This window comes from Fistularia commersonii, chromosome 28 (assembly GCF_037954325.1).
Source record: "Fistularia commersonii isolate RoL2024-O1a breed Wild chromosome 28, RoL_Fcom_v1.0, whole genome shotgun sequence".
Lineage (NCBI taxonomy): Eukaryota > Metazoa > Chordata > Actinopteri > Syngnathiformes > Fistulariidae > Fistularia > Fistularia commersonii.
In genome coordinates, this window is record NC_141311.1 from 1,560,408 (window position 1) to 1,579,061 (window position 18,654).

At 43.8% G+C, this 18,654-nt stretch overlaps 4 protein-coding genes across 5 annotated transcripts; 2 read left to right on the top strand and 2 right to left on the bottom strand.

The window, feature by feature from the left end:
• The first annotated feature begins 538 nt into the window (after positions 1–538).
• slc25a17l (solute carrier family 25 member 17-like) lies at positions 539–4,627 on the top strand. The gene is made up of 9 exons (XM_086176051.1): positions 539–805; positions 906–966; positions 1,165–1,231; positions 1,434–1,588; positions 1,661–1,777; positions 1,863–2,008; positions 2,448–2,543; positions 3,120–3,202; positions 3,636–4,627. Exons 1-9 carry the CDS (start codon positions 731–733, stop codon positions 3,781–3,783), a joined length of 948 nt encoding a protein of 315 aa, XP_086032177.1. The 5' UTR covers positions 539–730; the 3' UTR covers positions 3,784–4,627.
• Positions 4,628–5,283: 656 nt separating this feature from the next.
• dxo (decapping exoribonuclease) lies at positions 5,284–8,992 on the bottom strand. Its single transcript, XM_086176050.1, has 6 exons — positions 8,031–8,992; positions 7,683–7,909; positions 7,075–7,294; positions 6,824–6,959; positions 6,646–6,740; positions 5,284–6,542 (listed from the first exon to the last, which is right to left on the bottom strand). Exons 1-6 carry the CDS (start codon positions 8,465–8,467, stop codon positions 6,407–6,409), a joined length of 1,251 nt encoding a protein of 416 aa, XP_086032176.1. The 5' UTR covers positions 8,468–8,992; the 3' UTR covers positions 5,284–6,406.
• A 107-nt stretch (positions 8,993–9,099) lies between these two features.
• On the top strand, positions 9,100–13,328 carry LOC147217119 (winged helix repair factor 1-like). 2 transcript variants are annotated; one of them, XM_086176380.1, is made up of 7 exons: positions 9,100–9,224; positions 9,550–9,646; positions 9,732–9,874; positions 9,957–10,195; positions 10,358–10,455; positions 10,584–10,731; positions 11,018–13,328. In XM_086176380.1, the coding sequence occupies exons 2-7, from the start codon at positions 9,553–9,555 to the stop codon at positions 11,061–11,063; spliced, it is 768 nt and encodes a 255-aa protein (XP_086032506.1). In that variant the 5' UTR covers positions 9,100–9,224; positions 9,550–9,552; the 3' UTR covers positions 11,064–13,328. The 2 variants fall into 2 exon arrangements, with proteins under 2 accessions (XP_086032506.1, XP_086032507.1); XM_086176381.1 differs by lacking the exon at positions 10,584–10,731.
• LOC147217120 (ras-related C3 botulinum toxin substrate 1-like) lies at positions 12,087–18,537 on the bottom strand. The gene is made up of 6 exons (XM_086176382.1): positions 18,050–18,537; positions 16,060–16,131; positions 15,019–15,136; positions 14,790–14,852; positions 13,838–13,997; positions 12,087–13,745 (listed from the first exon to the last, which is right to left on the bottom strand). The coding sequence occupies exons 1-6, from the start codon at positions 18,082–18,084 to the stop codon at positions 13,615–13,617; spliced, it is 579 nt and encodes a 192-aa protein (XP_086032508.1). The 5' UTR covers positions 18,085–18,537; the 3' UTR covers positions 12,087–13,614.
• Positions 18,538–18,654: the final 117 nt, after the last annotated feature.

The window sequence follows — 18,654 nt, forward strand, 5'->3', positions numbered from 1 at the left end:
GAAGATTACAGGTCAGACCAAAGTAGACTGTAACGTATGCACAGAGGGAAAATTCACAAATAGCAGAAACAGGCAAGCTGATGCAAAAGCTGATGCACCCCTAAAAATGGTACACACTGACTTATCAGGCCCGATTGAACCAGCTGGTCAAGAAGGGCATAAGTATGTTATTTCATTCACAGATGATTATTCAGGGGCAGTATTTGTATATTTTCTCAAATACAAGAGTGAAGCTACATCAGCAACAGAGAAGTTCCTTGCTGACAGCGCAGCGTATGGTCGTGTCAAATGTATCAGGTCAGACTGAATACACAGGAAATGCTTTTCAATCTCTTTTAAGGGAGAAAGGCATAAGACATGAAACATCATCCCCCTACTCTCCCCATCAAAATGGGACAGCAGAAAGACAATGGAGGACCCTTTTTGAAATGGCAAGGTGTATGCTAATAGAAACTAGAGGGCGCTAGAGTTCCCGACCACATCACAGAACCACAGAAGAAGAAATCCCGCCAGTAGCCGGAGACGGGGAGGAACCATCCCCCGCAGAGTCCCCCCCCCCCTCTCTCTCCTGTGCCGGTTTGACAGCTCAGTGTTGCAATATTTGTAAACGTTTGAGTTTCTCCTGCTTTCTCCTTCGTGAGGAACGAACCGCCGCACCGTCGTTTCCCCACCTGGCCGCGTCCCGCGCGTCTCTTGCAGCCTTTTTCCTCCATCTTCGTCCGGCGAAGAGATGTCCGCTAACGGAAGCTCGGCTGTCGGCCTGCTGTCCTACGAGACTCTGGTCCACGCAGCGGCGGGCGCCATGGTGAGATACTTCACTTTAACTCTCCGGCGAGCCTGACTTCCACCCGTTCTTGGTGTTTTTTCACTTCCCCCGTCGGTCGGTAACCGTGTGTCGTCTCCAGGGTAGTGTGACGGCGATGACCGCCCTTTTCCCGCTGGACACGGCGAAGAGCCGCCTGCAGGGTGAGTCCTCCGGGTCACACAGCTCTGCAGACTCTCCTTTGCTTTTAAAATTGCGTTTGGAGACCAAAACCCTTAAAATAAACCGTGTCGTTAAACGGCAACCATGTCCGAATGGCAATGAGCAACGCTAATGTCGGCCGTTTACACCGAGTGCTTTGGTAGTTCTGCAGCTTTCAACCACGGTTACTGTTTTTCCAGTGGATGAGAACCGAAAGTCCAAATCCACGCATGTCATCCTGGCTGAGATCGTGCAAGAAGAGGGACTGTAAGTACCCCAGTGTGAATTATACCAAGTCAGAGGTTGTTTTTAGCCTTCAGTCCATTGGACACGCAGCTTAATTTCAATAATCGAATAGAGCGGATGCTCAGAAAACTTACATCAGTTCCAGTTCCGCCACATTTACTCGATCGCCCAAAGCTCTGAAGCGCTTGCCGGTTAACCTCTGATGACTTGACTCTACCTGCAGGTGGTCGTTGTACAGAGGTTGGTTCCCGGTCATCTCCAGCCTCTGCTGCTCCAACTTCGTCTACTTCTACACCTTCAACACGTTGAAGAGGCTGACAGCGTCCGGCCCGCAGAAGTCCCGGCTGGGCAAAGACCTGCTGATCGGGATCATATCAGGTAACGGCGACGCCGGTCCTTTGAAGAAAACTGCTAACCGACGGGGGAGCTGACGAGCTGTTGCTCACGCAGGAGCCGTGAACGTGGTCCTGACAACTCCCATGTGGGTGGTGAACACCCGACTGAAGTTGCAGGGGGCGAAATTCAGAAACGAAGACCTCCGGCAGACCCAGTACAAGGGCATATTCGGTGTGTGTGCGCTCGCTCGTTCGTCCCGCAGCTCAACGATCTGGATAACATCTAAACCCCGCTGTGTTTGCGCCCCCCTTCTCAGACGCTTTCTCACAGATCATCGCCAACGAGGGGGTGGGCGCTCTCTGGAACGGCACCCTGCCGTCTCTCATCCTCGTCCTCAACCCGGCGGTGCAGTTCATGTTCTACGAGTCCATGAAGAGGAGGGCGGGGAGGGGAGGAAGGAAGGTGAGGGGAGGAAAGCGGCTTCTCTTTTAGGAACGCCTGATCGGCTTTGGGGAAAACGTTTCTTTGACGTCCCTAACTTTGACTTCAGTCTACGTTACTGAATATTTTCACACTTTTTGTCTCTTAATGCACGGCGCTTTGGATGAGAGCATTGGTTAAAAACAGAGTTTTTGGATTGTCTTAGAGGAACCAGCTACGGCAGAATTTCTTTACTTTCCAACGGTCAGGTTTTTTTTTTTCCCATTTCCAGTTGAACTGAAAAGCCGCGAGACAGCAGTTGGTACCTAAACACTGTATCTGCATGTTAAACAATGATTCAGAGCTGGAGGATCTACATGGGATGTTTGTTTATCCCGAAAGCAGAGTTGAAAGAAAATGCTTACAAAAGCGGCCATGATTATGATTCAGATTGTGGGCATTTTACTTTGTTTCCCTCCAGATATCATCTGCAGAGATCTTTGTCATCGGAGCCATCGCCAAAGCCGTCGCTACCACTGCTACGTATCCACTGCAGACAGTTCAGTCTATCCTCAGGGTAACTACCTGCTTATAAACACACACACCCTCCTGTTTACTCCTCAGCTTTTTTTTCCCCTGCCATTTACCTGGTTCATGTCTCACGCAAAAAACACAAAGATACAAATGGATATGAAAATAAAGAGCATCAGTGCGATCCCTTTTTTTTTTTTTTTTTTTTAAACTTACCACTAGTTTTGTGGCCTTCATTTCTGGGGTAGAAAAAGGAAAAAACATATACACCTGCTGCCCGGTTAGGGATGGGTGTCATTTCAAAATAGTCGACTAAATAGAGGTTTGAAAAAAAAACTGCACACCAAAAGTGCTCATTATTTATTTTACCTATAGTACAAAAAACTTATTCTCGCATGACGTTTTGAGCAAACTTAGGCTCTTTCTCAGACACTTACCAGAGATGTGTTAACAAACATGTTATTGTGGTGCCATTTTTAAAGGGACTAATCAATCACATGATCATTCCCGTTAAAAATGGCACCACAATAACATTGCAAATGTCATGGGAGAAGAAGTTTTTTGTATGCATACATTGTCGTTCTGTCTTTGTGAAATAATACGTGATGTGCTTGCCTTTCAGTTCGGCCAGCACAAAAGTGATGGAAAGGGGGGTTTGAGAGGAAGCCTGTACAACATCCTGTCCCTACTTAACGAACGCATCAAGTAAGTGCGGCTAACGAGTAGTGATTTACTAATGTAAGAGTGGATGAAAGCTCCAGAGACAGGAGAGCAGAAAGGAAGAGGTTTCTAAACAGGCTGAGTAGAATAACAAAGTTCATTTGCCACAGGGAGGGGCAGACGATAACAATACGCTAATCTGTATTTATTGCTAACAAGGCTGCCGTCACGTGCATTTGAATTAATGTTTTGCATAAAACAAAGTATTTGAATACATTAGAGAGCGATTTTGATTGCGGCGTTATAAACGACTTGTCAAACTAAGCAGGGTATCTGCTTCATCTTCGTTTTAGATGACCTAAAATGACTATCTGGTCAATAATTCTTGGAAGAGTTGCAATGGCTGAGTGGCTGTTGGGAGTATTCAGCGTTCCCGGAGATGACAGCTTGTCATTAATTAATTTGTTATTTGTTACAGGAGGAACGGAGCTCTCGGTTTGTACAAAGGTCTGGAGGCGAAGCTGCTCCAGACGGTGCTGACAGCTGCTCTCATGTTTGTCGTGTACGAGAAGATCGCTGCCGCCACCTTCAAGGTCATGGGCTTGAACAGGAAGCTAAAGCCTTGAACTGGAAGACTTTCTTGACGTGGATTTGGAACCACCGGGACACCAGGCTACTCGTTCAGCCGGGATCCACAGGTTCTATTGGTGCCTATCGATGACAGCTAATGGTAGCAGTAAGATAATAGGTGCAATTAACCTGGACGGGTGCCTCCAGATTCCCAGTGTCTCCTGAAATACACTTTATTGACCACTTGGTTCAATTTGTGCAGGGCCAGCTTTGATTTCTAAACACCACCGATTAACCGGACCGGCCCACTTTTAGCTTAGTTTCCACATCCAGGAAGGCAGATTAGTCCCGCACAGATGGAAAAATATTTTTACTAGCCTTACTCAACATTTTGGCCCATTTATTCTCTGCGGAGCAAATGTGGCTCAGACCAAAGGGAAAATGACTCTGAAAGTGCATTTATCTGCACACATGGAGGATTCGCTTGCTCTCAAGGGGAAACTCTACCACGTAATTAAAACAAAAAAGTAAAAAACACAGACAGAACCATCTTGACTAACTTATCAGAAGGCAACTGCAGATGATGGCCACATTGATGGTGACATTCCTCACACAAGTATTAGCTGTGAGCCCTAAACTCTTTTTTGAATAGATTCCTGCCAAATAAATGTTTTTTTTTTTTAAGCGCACACTTTGAAAATCTCACTCACCAGTAATGAGATAAAGCTCACTTTCAAATTTAGGTGTGTGCAAAAACTACCTACTACTACCAATATAAACATTTTAACAGGAATATGTTAAGTTAAAACGCCATTGTGTGTGTTTATCTTAAAGTTGTGAGTAAAACTTGTTTACGTGAAAATGACAAGTGCCTCAAAATTAAACTATGAAACAAGTGTATAATAGAGTTGAAGTTCTCTGAAGACGGTTGAATCACACACACCTCTGATGCACTCGTCTGCACTCCCCCTGATGTGTAAGTAGGAACACGATGTACTTCCGTGTGTCAGTTTGGGCAGTGATGAGCTATCAGGGCTTAAAGTACCATCTCGCTCTCTCGTGCTCAGTTTACGACAGCGTCGCCTTCCCCCTCAAAAGTATTTTAATGTAGATTTTGTCCCTTTCTTCCTGTTAAGCTGGATCAACCAGTTAATGTGTCATTTTAAAGTATCACAAGCGATGCTGGCCTTAACATTACTCTGTAACATCGCTCTCAGGGTGTCGCACACTTATAGCCTTTCAAATGCCAATGGTTTCAGTCTGTAGCCAACAATTGCCCAATTGTCAGTAAAGTGAGTAAATTCCAAACCAAAATCCAATGCCAAATCTGATTCTGGAGATATAAAATGTCAATTTCAGTTTTAATCAGTGATTCAAGAGTTATAAAACAAGTTTAGCCATTACCTTGCATTTTAAGCCATTCGATCACAAGTGGTCATATTATAACTTATAAAACTCTAAAGTGTTTCAAGTCGTGGGCAAATAAACTGTAACTTATTCAATCTTAAGATCAGATGCATTGGTTTTAATCACAGCAAACACCTGAAACCTTTTTTTTTTTACAGGTTGGTGTGATCCTTAGATAGGCTAGAGGTGGATTATCATTTTATTGTTTACCACAAATAATGTTGGCACACATAAGTCATAACAACCCTGAAATTTAAGGATGTTTTTTTGAAGTTGCACTGAGCGAGTGAATGAGTCAGGTCTGCACATACACTTCATTGGTTTTAGGAACATAACTGGGATGCATGAAATCAATAATTTTTTTTTAGGCTTAGAAAGACTCAGAAAGTCTTAAAGATTCTGCAAGACAAATGAAGAAATAGGATCTCTGATGGTTTGAAAGTCCCATCTATGTCTGCATGTTTGTGTACTGTACACCAACCTGAGGGAACAGCGTTCAAAGCCTCTCATTGTTTTACAGCGTGTGTGTTGTAAACCCCTGGATTCAAGAGTGTTTCAATGTACTTAAATGTTACCCATATTTGAGCTAGATGTTCTGCTCAAAGAATGCAACCGCACCTGTCGGGCTTTCAATCAGAGCTCGAATCCCACGAGACAAACGTGTTGATTCTAAATGTGAGCGGGACTGTCACTGTGAGGAATGGCAAGCTGTCATAAGAAGTTTGACAATTTAACTCTTTTGAAGTGAGTTCTATGGCTTGAAAATTGGTCTGCGTTGAGTCATAAAGAGTGACTTTGTATAAAGAGAAAAATCTGTGGTTGAAATGTTTTGGACTAAAGCTACTAGACTGTGTTGCGGGTTTTAATCCTTGTTTACCCTCCTGTTTTCCCTGCTGGTCTTCTGAAAGGATGTGACCTTCAGATGTTTTGCCGCAGCATGAAAGCTTTTAACAACTGATGAAATACTTGAAGTCATTTTCATCTATTTCCATTTGTGCTTTTTTTTTTCTTTTAAATGGTCTCTTTCTGTCCCTTTTCTAAGTACTGTTGGGGGAGGATTAAATTATTATAACCATGAAATAATAAAGTTTTGAAATTTTACCAAAACCCTTGTGCAGATTTGGCTTCCTTTAATTTCATATATTCCAGGTGAAGAAAAACACCTTGATCACACTTAGAAAATCATAGTGTAATAAAAAAAAAAAAAAACTTTCCTTTGGAAAGGAAGGCATAGAGTTCAACATTCCCGTTTTTGACGTCATCAGTTGCAGATCAGGCCCTGCTGTGAGAGTCTTGACCAGCGCTTATCTCATCTACATACCAGTGTGGCAGAAAGGAATACTCTGAGTTCCTGTGAACGGAGTAGGTTACATCCCGGTGGGGGTCCCAGGCGAACAGGTACACCACCCTGGAGCGGGAGAACAATGGCTTGTTCACAGGGCAGATTGCTAAAATACCACGTCATCACTGTGACATTTGATGAAAAGGATACCCTGATCCCTCCGCCTCACCCAGGGTTGTCTTCTGTGGCCACACGTTTGACGAAGGACAGGAAGTCACAGCAGAAGTTCATGCAGACTGTTGGCTTCCAGCAGTTGTATTCATTCTGTTGAAAAGGAGTTATGCAAATAAATGTTGTTTTCACCACAGTTTTGATTTTGTTTTAAATCCCCACAAACTGCATTGTACCTTGATTAGGTGGGAAATCTGAGAAATGTGAAACGTCTCCATGGAGACAACCACTCCATCGTGATTTCGGAACCCTGCTATGACACGGGGGACACCGGGGAGAAAAGACTGAGCCCACCACTTCAGCAGCTTAAACCTGACAACAAAGAAAATGTTTTTTTTAATTGACCACACTCAAAAATAATCATAGCATTTACGTATGATATTATATGTGAGTTGCGTTTGGAGCGTCGCTGTCCTCGAGCGTGTACCTGTGGAAGTTACTCCGTTGCTTGGGGGTGCAGATCTCAGCGGATGTCTTCAGCTCCACGTAGCAAGCCGGAGGAGCAGGAGCTCCGGGGTCTTTATCACGGCAGTCCACCTCGCCAGAGAACAGGAGCTTGTGATCCGCCAGGCGAGTTTGCACCACCGTGCAGAAAGCCTCGTTTGTGTTCACAATGCCGCCTGAATCGGGTAAACTGTCAACATCATCTGCAGGGATGGACAAAGTAAATAAGTCTGCTAATCATACTTCACCTACACTGGTTATTTAATATTACATCAGTCAAAAGACTATGTCAAGCTCCTACATCCAAGCTAATGCTCAAATGTGAATTATAACGGCTTAGTTAATCAAATCATATTTGATTGGATAATCTTGTGGGACTAACGGCACAAGATTCGCTTTCGTTAAAATATGAAAATGGCAATTTGAAATGTGTATTTCCAATTTTAGACTTTGTGGGTTAAAATGACAACATTAAGTCATGGCATCAAGGATCAATAGCGTACTCCAAATTCTTGAAATACCAGAGAAATTGGGCTTATAATGGATGGCTGTGTTTACTTGTAACTGTATCTCTGACTTTAACCGTGTTACCTGCACAAGTGTATTGCTCAAACTTGTATCCCCAGTACATCATTTCCTCAAGCCGTGCTGTGCGGTTCTCTCGGTCCCTGCGAGCGGCCTCTGTCTCCACTTCGCTGATGTAAAGTGTTCCTCTGAATCTGGTGACTGCCAGCAACCAGCCCTCCCGTGTCTCATAGGGCGTGGTCAGTAGTTTGGTCAAATGTCCACGCCATGTCACAAAGTCAACATCGAAATCGCTGTGGGGACGAGAAGCGGGTCAAAGAAAAGCCCTCGGACAGGAATCGCATTTGCTCTGTTTAGTTAGCTGGACTTTTGAAGCCGAACGGTGAAACACACTCAAACAACAATGACGCTCACCACGACGAGGTCGTCGAAACCCTGGATTTGAGCTTTGACCTGTTAGCCAAGATCCAACGCAACATGTGGTCCAGCTTTTCTTTCACACTGTCGTCCCGCTTCACAAAGCGGTCCTTGTATCCATCCCTCAAGTCGAAATTTGGATTTCTACCAGGTTCCACAAAGTATCTCAATTGCCGGCTATCATTAAAGAATCTTCGCTTGGAGTCAAGTGAAAATGTCCCCACTTCAACAGGCTGTTTGTAAACAGGGAAGTCTCTTTCATAAAAGTCCTTTCTGGTGCTCAGAACCGGTGAGCTGTGCGAACTTGCGCTAAAAGTCATATCGGATTGAGTGGAAAGGTGACTGGCGCTCTCATAGTCATCTCTGCGTCTCTTGTAACCTTCTTGGCGGTTGCGACTGCTTGAATAAGGATTGTGGGATCTGTGGGTGGCCATAGTTTCCCTATTAGCTAAGTATATCACAAAAAGATGGGACAGAGCCAAACGACACTGAGTGGTTTCATTTTGATAAAATTAAGACACATTAAAAATCACCTGGATAGTTTGTTAAATCCTAACCTGGTGCCTTAGAGTAATTGGCATTATAATTAATAACCTGGGTACAAAACAATTTGCCTTACAGTGCGTATGTAAAATAATCCAATATCAAAGAAAGATGAAAAGCCAAGTCACTGGGGTCGTTAAAAGACAGCAAGTCCCCTTGACGACCTTTTTTCTGCTTAAACCATATTAGCATACATTTGCTAGCTCACGTGGCTAGCTAGCATAACATGCAATATCAAAACAAAGCTAAATTCTTTTTTTGTTCACGTCTATCGATCAAAAAATAGGTTAGAGACAATGGAATAAATACATCGCACTGTCGGAAAAAATGGAATAAACGTCAGTAACATTTGCGCACGAACAATTAAAAACGAAACACTTCAGCGTTACAGGGAATACAACTCTAGTAGGCGGGTCTTTTTCTTCTTCGCTATTTTAATCAGGGTTGCCACCACAGCTAAACATGAACAGCGCCACCTAGCGGTCGGTGGCGTGAACTGCATATATTGGCGTGCAATTCTCCATTTGACCAGAGGGGGCGCTGTTGCCACGTTTCGGATCCGTCGAAGAAGAAGAAGCCCGTTGGAGCAGGAAGGGAAAGGCAAAAGAGATGTGAATAAAAACACTCCAGCTTGTAATACTGATCCAGGTTTGCATTTGAATTTATATTTGAGGGTTTATTGGTTTTTATTAACGCTGCACAACGATTTGATGTTGTTCATCAAACTCCGTTGCTCCGGATTTGGCAGTAAAAACAAAACCATTTTGAGCGGAATCGAATGCCTTTGTCAAGTTTTAGCGGTTCCCTCCTTTTGAATTGTGCTTAAAAATTTAATTCCACAGGTTATGTGGACACAGAGAGGAAAAATGATCTCTTTCTATCAAATATGTGTCTGCTTTAAATGTCTGACGAAATGTTGAATCTCCCTTGTCCACATTGCAAGTCACGTGTTCTTTATTTACCCCATGGACAGGAAATGAACAGGAAACGGGCTCTTATTTCTGACACTTTTAAGGTGAAGAAAAGAAGAAATGGCACAGAGACATTTGGTTCCGTCACGGATGGAGATGGTGAGTGGAGCAGCTCCAAGCTCCTCCAAATATTGCGAATGGTAAACAGACCTCCGATGCAATCCGTGGATTTCCTCTTCTGCAGAACATGGAGACATCAGATCCACCCTGGAGTACCTCATGACGCTGTTCCCCAGAAAACTCTTCAACGATTCATTGCCCCCAATTGTGCTGAAGCATCAGCTCTACAGCGTGCACAGTGACAAGACTATGGTGGACAAGGAGACTGTAAGAAGTGTTTCTTTTAGTTTTGATGCACTGGCTTTCTCAGATCTGAAATCGAGGCCGTGGCTCTTTGTCTCTGTTTCAGAATAAACTGCGTGAACACGGAGAGCTGCTGATGTTCCAGCTCGGTTTCGACGCAGAAGCGTTCGGCCTGGTTTTCAGTTCGGACTACAAGGCCAAAGTGTTGGCCGGCGTGGAGGGCAGGGTCACAGAAGCGACAGTCACTAAGTTCTTGGAGAAAGTCATCTTGTCGTCCTGCACAGATCTGAGCTTCAGTAAAGACAAGATGCTCCGGGAGTTCCTCTTCACGGACTCCGAGATAACGTACGAAGCAAAAATTCCATTTCTTTTCTTCTCATTCTTGCTTGGTATGAATCGATTCTGAGTTTGCGCAACCCGACCTCATCGCGATTTATAAATATCCAGCCTGAAACCCCACACCTGACATTTTTTTCCCCGCCTGCACATACCCTTTGCCCCATGCAGGGAGCTGGTGAAGTCGGGGGTCTTGACTGTGAGAGACGCCGGCAGCTGGTGGCTCTCAATTCCCAATTCTGGCAAATTCACAAAGTATTTTATACAAGGTAGGTGTTAGAACAGTCTCCAATATACATGTCCGTCAAGTGTAAATAGTCTCGTGTCCATACAATTTCAACCGCGAGGCCATCCAGAGGGCCGCTAGTTCCTGACCAGCTTGCCATCTCCCTGCAAGGTCGTAAAGCCGTGCTCGGCATGGTGAAGAAATCCAAATATAGTGAGGTCCTGAAAGCGGACCTGGAGGAGCGGAGAACAACCTCACAAGTGAAATTTCACATGAAATATCACGTCCACGATATTGTCGGCGCAGAGCTGGTTCAAAGGTTTGTTCTTTTTTGTGGAGAGGTTTCACAGCTTGAAATGATCTGGTTCAGCGGGTCATCGAAAGGATTGCAGCTTCTAAAGCCTCCAGACGGTGGCGCTGTCAACAGTCAGTGAACGAACTGCCCGGATTTATCTGCTTAGTCACTGCTATAAAAAGGCTGATATTTCAACGACCGCCATTATTTTTTAAATCACAATCAGACCAATTTAAAAAGTCATCAATCTTATGTTGCATTTGTGATTTTTTAAGTTGATTCACTGACATTTTTCTTGTTTTCTCTTCAGCATTCCTACAACTTCGGGGGCCTTACTGCGATATGTTGAATCCTGAATCCCATCGCAATGAACTGCGGAACACAGTAGATGTACATGAGATTAAATGAAGATTAATTCATTCGTCACTCGGGTGCCATGTATAGTTTTAAAAAAAACCTCATGGGTTAATGAATTGTCAAGTATTTTGACTCTCTTGTAAAATATGAAGAATTTTCATCAATGTAAAAATACCTGCTTGAATCATGAAGACGTTGAAACATCACAGTCGTGTCATGTTTGATTTGTGTTCTTGTTTACACCCGTTTGGTTTTAATCAATCACAGAATTCTCTATTTTCTGAGTAGCAGGTCAGTAAGAAAGCACACCTCCATCTGCAAATGCTCAGCGTCAGAATCATTTTATACATGAATCGGTAACTATCCCGGGTCACTCGTTCCCTTTCTTAAATATTAAAGGCCAAGCAATTGCATTTTCTTCACAAAAACATGACAGTTTAGGAAAAAAAAAATCAATATCAAACATCTCTAAAGCCTGTTAAGCTGCATTAGAGTCATGTAAGGGGGCGGGCTAGCGGTTGCCATGGGGACCACAGCTTCCTTTTTTCTCTTCATGACAAAGGCACCGCATAATATGACGGTCTGTTTATTTGGGACTTGGCCTAATTACTACCGTGAATAAGAGGACATGGAGTGGCCAGCAGAATTTCTAAAATGGAAATGTAGTTGCATTTCTATAGAATCTGGCCTTTTGACATGAAGCAACATCAGGCTTGGTGTGGAAAGGCTCTTTAGCAGCACATTTGGTGTGGAGGTGCTCACTTTAAGAAGCTCGAACCCGATTGTGTCGCAGCTGATCAGAGGAAAACACTGCATTTCAATACCCGTATATGAAAAGTGTCTGTGACCACAAGCTGAAACTTCCTGTTTGCCTTTTGTCTGCATCAGCAGCTCCTGCTGTGTCCAGACTGGATGATCGGTTTCAGGTTTCAAAAAAAAAAAAAAAAGCGAATTAGCAACGTACTTGTGTGAGCGTGGCGTCCGGAGGACACTGGGCTTCTCCATCACACACAGACTAGGGCTTTTTTTTTTAAATTGGAATTTATTGGCTTTTTCAAAAAGTGACAATAGCTTTTATCCATAAAACTAAAGAGTCACAACATTGGCTTGAATTAAAGCACAGCTTGATGTTTGAATACAAAACAGATGAGCAACATGTACTTAACCCCTGATCTAGTAGTTCAAATACATTTTGTAAATAGGCAAAAAATATAACTGTAGCAATTCTTAGTTTTCAGTATATGTTGCACATACATGCTATCAGCATTAATTACAAAAAGAAAGGCTTGTAGGAAGATTAAGGTAGCGTTAACTGTAGAGGTAATAAACAAAGGATATTCATAGTGTTAGTTTGACAATACAGTGAGTGAAGTGTAACTTCGGTGAAGAAAGATAAAATATTCAATCACGATTATAACAAAAAAGATGAGTACACTGTATACTACACCATAACCGACAGTAGCTTTGTTACTGTTATTAGCAAGCATAAATGCTTTTCTTAGTGACATTGCTTAGCCAGTAGTGATGCTATTTCAAATCAAATGTGCTGCACAAAAGGTTTTCTGATAAATGCCCGAAGAGCATTGAAGGTGCTCTTGTTCCCCACCACCAAAACACCTCGACAGTTCTATTCCAATAGCTAAAAACTTTTTTTTTTTCTTCTTAAATCTTGAACTCCTGGCCAGCAATACAGTTGAGACGCTTCTAGGGCAAAAGTGACGATGAGGAGAGAAGTCATTTCAGCGGGAGCCGAACACGCACAATACTGGATTGTTTCGGTTTTCGGGGATTATCGGAAATGTCGGGTGCCAGCAAACCTGCATCTGGTCGGGGCTGTCAGTTATTTTCACGGCTCTGTTTGATCCAGAACTGCGAGAGTCGGTGATACATGAACAGTAATTTAAGGCAAAAACAACTTCATAAAATGTTTACTTCAAGTTCCTTGAAGGCGATGCAATGGCACGACTGCTGTCGCGAGGTTACTGAACACAATGCTGATCATGGAGCTGAACAAACAACGGCACACAACAGCAAATGCTCAGCTGTATTCTGAAGACATAAAGGGTGTCTGACAATATACCAAACGTCTTCTACTCAGCTAACATACAGCATGTCTGTAGGATGTATTTGGCAACTTTTTTTTTTTCTTCCACTTAAATCAAATGACCAGGACTGTAAACAAAAAACAGGTGGACCAGTGGAAAAACTGAAAACACTCCACAGTGCATTTTACAAAATTAAAAAAACAAACAAAAAAAAAAAAACAAAAAACTCCAATCCACTTTAGAAGGCCTCATGAATTTCAATTTTTCAGCGTTGTTTATACAGTATCCGATGTTGAGAATTGACTAGTGTACTCTTCAAACCTCCCCTGCCCCGAATCTTATCCCGTATCAGTATTTTGTGGGAGCGCTATAACTGCTGTATCTACACGTATGGAAGGAAAGGATCTGAAGTACATTGTTATTGTGTTTATACTGGTGTGTTTGTCTTTCGCCACCCTCGCCACGTCAATCGTGTTCCCCTTTAACCAAAACAGTGGAGGACGCCTTAGAGGAGGCTGCAAACCCTCTTCTTCTTCTTGACCGGGGGAGGGCAGAGGACGGCCCGGATGGCCTCATCGAACACAGTTTTAAGGCCCCGCTGAGTCAAAGCCGAGCACTCCAGGTACTTGACAGAACCTGAGGGGGCAAAGCAACGGTCATTCAAGGATCGGAGCGGATCGAAAATCATTTTCTTCAAAAAACAGGAGCGGAATCGCGAGTGCCGTTACCAATCTCTTTAGCCATCGCCAGGCCTTGGGGGTAGGTGATTGGACTTAGCTTCTTCTCTTTAAGCTTCTCCATCGTGTCTTTGTCATCTCGCAGATCCAACTTGGTGCCCACCAGGATGATGGGAGTGTTGGGACAATGGTGTCTCACCTCGGGATACCACTGCACAGGGAGCACCAGAGGGTGAGTAATAATCTCTCCAAAATATTTTACTTGGAAGATATGAATGAAGCAGGCAGGATATTTGACTCTTGTGAAAGCGGGGTAACGCTGAGCTGGATCCAAGAGTTACGGTAAATTCAGAATTATTTTACAAGCAAGGTGGCCAGTGGACATCCACAAGGGACGGATATAAAGTTAGATATGTAAACTAATACAGATTCCTCATGGGATACAGTTACAGAGAAAGACGTATCATTACTTGCGCTTCGGTTCGTGAAAAAAATACACGGGAAAGAGTCGACAGTTCAAATGTTCACCAGCACGAGGAGAGCCAGAGCTGCCATTCAGGATAAACCACCAATTTAGCCTGAAGTTAAGGTAACTACTACATCATCAAATCAAAGTTCTTCTATTTCCAAAAACTTCTGTGAACATAGCATTTTCAGACATCTCCAACATTTATGCGGCCGGTGAGACGAGTTCACGCGACGTGAAGTGAAAGTTGAAGGTTGCGCCAGAGGAGACCCGAAGATACTTCCGATGTTTTTCAGAGAACTCCGTGGCCTTGCTTTTATAGTAGCTTGTGTGCAGACAGTGAATATGTACGTGCTGATAAGCACATCCAGTCGGATGAACGTTTATCCAACCCCCGTGGTGGCAAAGCACTCAATTAATGCTATCTAGGCTTATGCATTTCAGGAAAAGCCAGTTGTTAAAACGTATCGGACCAGCTTCGAGATATTGTGGAAAGCTTGACCCCCCAATGCTGTGTTCCGGAAGTAACCAACTCACCTTGGCACGGACGTTTTCGAAGGAGGCAGGACTCACGAGCGAAAAGCAGATGAGGAATACATCCTGGTGATCAGAAATGTGCAATCAGAGCTCAGGGAGACAACTTCACACAGGGAGACGGCACGTTTTTGTAACTGCCCCCTTCTTCCTTATTCTTTCCAAATATAATAGATTGCAGAGGGAGAAAAATCGACGACAAAAATCCGCCACAAACATAACGGAACTGTACCGTTTGTGGGTAGGAAAGTGGGCGGAGTCTGTCGTAGTCTTCTTGCCCTGCCGTATCCCAAAGTCCCAGATTCACCGGTTTGCCATCCACCATAACATTGGCGGAGTAGTTGTCAAAACTGATGGAGATGATGAGAAAGCAAAGGCGACGTTAAATCTGACACCACCTGTCACTTTGGGAAATGACTCATCGCGTGCTCGAGGAATAGTCCGCCTAAAAAGCATTCGTCATCAGTCATTATCGCAGTGTTTTTTTTTTTTGGTGCACACAAACCATGCACATAAGAGAAACAGGGCTGAAGCTTCCTCACAGACAAGTGACAAGTGACTATCTTTGAAACGTAATAGCTTGTAAAGCCTCATCCTGTTCATTTGCTATAATACGATCCTGTCTGCTAAGCAGCTCTAGCTGGCATTTCCTTCGCAAGAGTGACATTTTGTTCTTTTCAAACTAGATTTCGCCTGTCAAGAGATTTGGATTAGGATTACTGCCGACGCATTTGGGCTTCATATTCCTTGCGCTGGATACTGGTCACAGTTCCCCTCGTCTGCTTAGGAGGAAGCAGTGGAGCAGCTGCGAAACCCAGAGTGTTTTGAGTGATAAAGGTCACCAACATAAGGAGGAACACACAGTAACTAGATCATCGATTTTCTTTTTTTTTTGGTTAATGCTTCCCGAATGTGGTCCTCTCCTAAATCCTAAAGCCTGTCAAATCAGTTGCTCGACAAACTTGCCACGGCAGATATCGGAAAAACTGGTTTACAATCAGATAATGTCCTCTGGTTTTTTCTTCTGTTCTCATAAAAACTATTTCTATGACTTGTTTAATGAAAGACCTGCATTCAGCATAACCTGTTCAGCAAGAAACAAAATTCCCATCAAAATAAAAAAACAAGAAAAAAAAAACCTCAGCGCATTGTTTACCCCGAGACAACAGAGAAGACTGCAGGATGGAGAGAAGGGTGGAGTCAAACCATTAACTGCTTTGCAGCACAGAAATAAACAAATCACTCACACCAGACTATAATCTCAGATACTCACACTGTGGGAATGTACTCCCCAGGAAAGGCATTGGTGGTGTAACTGATGAGCAGGCAGGTCTTACCCACAGCTCTGAGGGAGAGAAGGAGGACAGGTTCCATTAACACACACCTTCACCGAGCAAGGTATATATTTTTTCTTTGCACATAATCGCAAACCCGCCGTGGCCTTAAGCAAAAAGGCTTGACATAAAAACTAGATATTAAACTAAAGCATGATGACCAGGTAGATTTCAGAGGCGATTCACCAAGCAGACAGAAACACAATTCATCAATGGTATGTCTGCAATTGCCGAGAAGGAAAACTGAGACCGCAGATAAGCTGTTTTTGGTTTCAATGTTACCGGAAGAGTTAATAATTGGTGACAAACTGCAGTGTTTATCATTTTTTTTAACCAGACGACAAATTAAACCAATTAACAATTTTGAATCACGAGCCACTCCTTGAATGTAGTTGCACAAAAGTGGGTAAAACATATATATATATATATATATATATATATATATATATATATATGTATAAAAGTCGAATTCAAATAACATTTTAGATTGAAAGGATCAGGAGAAATCTCTATTGTGCATATTTGGAATCAACCAAATCTGGACATTATTTTAAAAAAGTCATAAACCATGAACTGAAAATACGGCTATAAAATCTTACTAATTACACACCCTAAAATCCCAATATAAGAGTAGAGCCATCAGTCGCAGATAGTTGACATAATAAATCCAGATCTGTCTTTTCTGTGAAATAAAATAACGCTAAGCACAAAATCAGTCCCTCATGACCTGGTGCATTAGGGAGCCTTGGATGTGATCAGTCTGAGCCGAGGGGAGCGATAAGATAGGAAGGCCTGGCAGCTCTCAGACAGGGAGCAGAACAATAAAAAACAACAAGAGCTTTTTAATTCAATATGCATTCATCAATAGATGTGCGATGAAACCAACAAGAAATGAACCCTGCAGAATATGGAGTAAGAAATACTTCTTCCCCTTTCAGATTTTGAAAAGGGGTGGTTTTATTTCAGATTCTATGACAGCTGACTGTTTTTGATCAGATTGCAACTGTCGCTCATAAAAAAAACAAAACAAAACCACAGTATCTCTTAATTTAAAAAAAATCGAATTATTTTTTTTTTTAAGGGAGGAGGGTGGGGGGCATGTTCACATACATTAACATTACTAGATATTAAAATATCTAAACTCTGCGTGTGGCACATCTTCTCCGAGGGTTTGGAAGTGGGACCTGGATCTCAGGACGGACGGTGTTGAATGACTGCGCTGCTATGGTATCTACCACACCCTTGGTAAGAACTTCTGAGTGTGTTTATCCCCCCACATGTGGATCCGTCCGGGCCACCCTTCCCAGCCCATGTCACTCATCCGATCGCGGATCAAACATATCGATCGATCGATCGCCTTCCTTTTAAAAAACACGTACGACGCCCAAAACTTCCGCGCCCAGGGGGAAGGAGCGGTGCACCACACTGCGGCAGCGGGCCGTGAGGTGGGTGGGGGAAAAACAACCGGGCTCTCCGCGCTTCCGAGGCGGGGAAGCGGTTGCAAAAACCCGGCTTTGCAGTCCGGTTGGTGCTGCCTTGCCATGTCTGACTCACCCGGGAGGGAGGAAAACAATGCAGCCGGGATAACCCGAGCGAGATTAGCCAACCAGTTGCGTGCTAGCCATTTCCTCATGGCAGAGTTTCACACACCGAACTCCATTCGGGGGCATTTATTTGTAAGCGGATAAGTCTTCCAAATATGTCAAACAACCCCAACGCGACAATTTCGCTTGAATGCGTGATTTCAGTGAAACAAGTAGCGCTAACGCCACCCGTTGAGAAATAGAAGGTTTCCCACTAGCAAGTGTGTTGACATCGTTCCCAGGTTAAATCGTACTCGGTTCTTTAGCAGCGAGTGAAAATGCCACATTTGCCGAAGCGAGTCTTAAGTTTTAAATGTTTCTGGTACACTCGGCGAGGTGGACTTACCCGTCCCCGACAACGACACACTTAATGGCCTGCATTGCGCCGCAGCTGGAGGAATGCTAAGTTAGCCCGGGAACCAGCTAACGTTAGCTTAAAACTCTTTTCCTTTGTCCGGAATTGCTCGCCGGCAAAAATGTCCCAGCGGCGTCTCTCACAGGGCGGTCGTCGTCGAAGCCGTACTGGCGGGGAGAGGAGCAGCTCGTCGGAGGGCTTGCGGCGACTTATCTGACACTTTCACACAAGTTTACTCCGATATTCACCGCTCTACATTCCCATGCTTTCGTGGGTTGATCGGGAAGCTATGAAGCAAAACAGCGGCCACCACCCCTAAGGAAAAAAAATGAAGTAAGTCTGCACCACCGCCAGATGGTGCATCCGGTGCGTTCGCCCGAAACGCCCACCGTCACTTTGACAACCTTATTGTCCTCAAAACGAATAACCACAACGCCCCCTCGCTTCTAAGACGCGGGTACGATTAATCTAGACGACGAATGGCAAATATCAAAACGTTTTAATCGCGTCTTTAGCGCTCATGAGGGAACAACGAGCAACACGGACAGTTTTGAGTGTGACACACATAGCGGAAGTTGCGTCATATCATCAAGACG

Excerpts from the sequence above, each read along its gene's own strand:
- slc25a17l (XM_086176051.1), top strand. The coding sequence starts at position 731 with ATGTCCGCTAACGGAAGCTCGGCTGTCGGCCTGCTGTCCTACGAGACT. Across the intron at positions 1,778-1,862 it reads CCAGTACAAGGGCATATTCG|ACGCTTTCTCACAGATCATC; the intron begins GTGTGTGTGCGC and ends CCCCCTTCTCAG. Across the intron at positions 3,203-3,635 it reads CTACTTAACGAACGCATCAA|GAGGAACGGAGCTCTCGGTT; the intron begins GTAAGTGCGGCT and ends TATTTGTTACAG.
- dxo (XM_086176050.1), bottom strand. The coding sequence starts at position 8,467 with ATGGCCACCCACAGATCCCACAATCCTTATTCAAGCAGTCGCAACCGC. Across the intron at positions 7,295-7,682 it reads TGAGCAATACACTTGTGCAG|ATGATGTTGACAGTTTACCC; the intron begins GTAACACGGTTA and ends CCATCCCTGCAG. Across the intron at positions 6,741-6,823 it reads AGATTTCCCACCTAATCAAG|AATGAATACAACTGCTGGAA; the intron begins GTACAATGCAGT and ends CCTTTTCAACAG.
- LOC147217119 (XM_086176380.1), top strand. The coding sequence starts at position 9,553 with ATGAACAGGAAACGGGCTCTTATTTCTGACACTTTTAAGGTGAAGAAA. Across the intron at positions 9,875-9,956 it reads CTATGGTGGACAAGGAGACT|AATAAACTGCGTGAACACGG; the intron begins GTAAGAAGTGTT and ends TCTCTGTTTCAG. Across the intron at positions 10,732-11,017 it reads GGCGCAGAGCTGGTTCAAAG|CATTCCTACAACTTCGGGGG; the intron begins GTTTGTTCTTTT and ends TTTTCTCTTCAG.
- LOC147217120 (XM_086176382.1), bottom strand. The coding sequence starts at position 18,084 with ATGCAGGCCATTAAGTGTGTCGTTGTCGGGGACGG. Across the intron at positions 15,137-16,059 it reads GGGGAGTACATTCCCACAGT|TTTTGACAACTACTCCGCCA; the intron begins GTGAGTATCTGA and ends CATCTCCATCAG. Across the intron at positions 13,998-14,789 it reads TCGAAAACGTCCGTGCCAAG|TGGTATCCCGAGGTGAGACA; the intron begins GTGAGTTGGTTA and ends CTCCCTGTGCAG.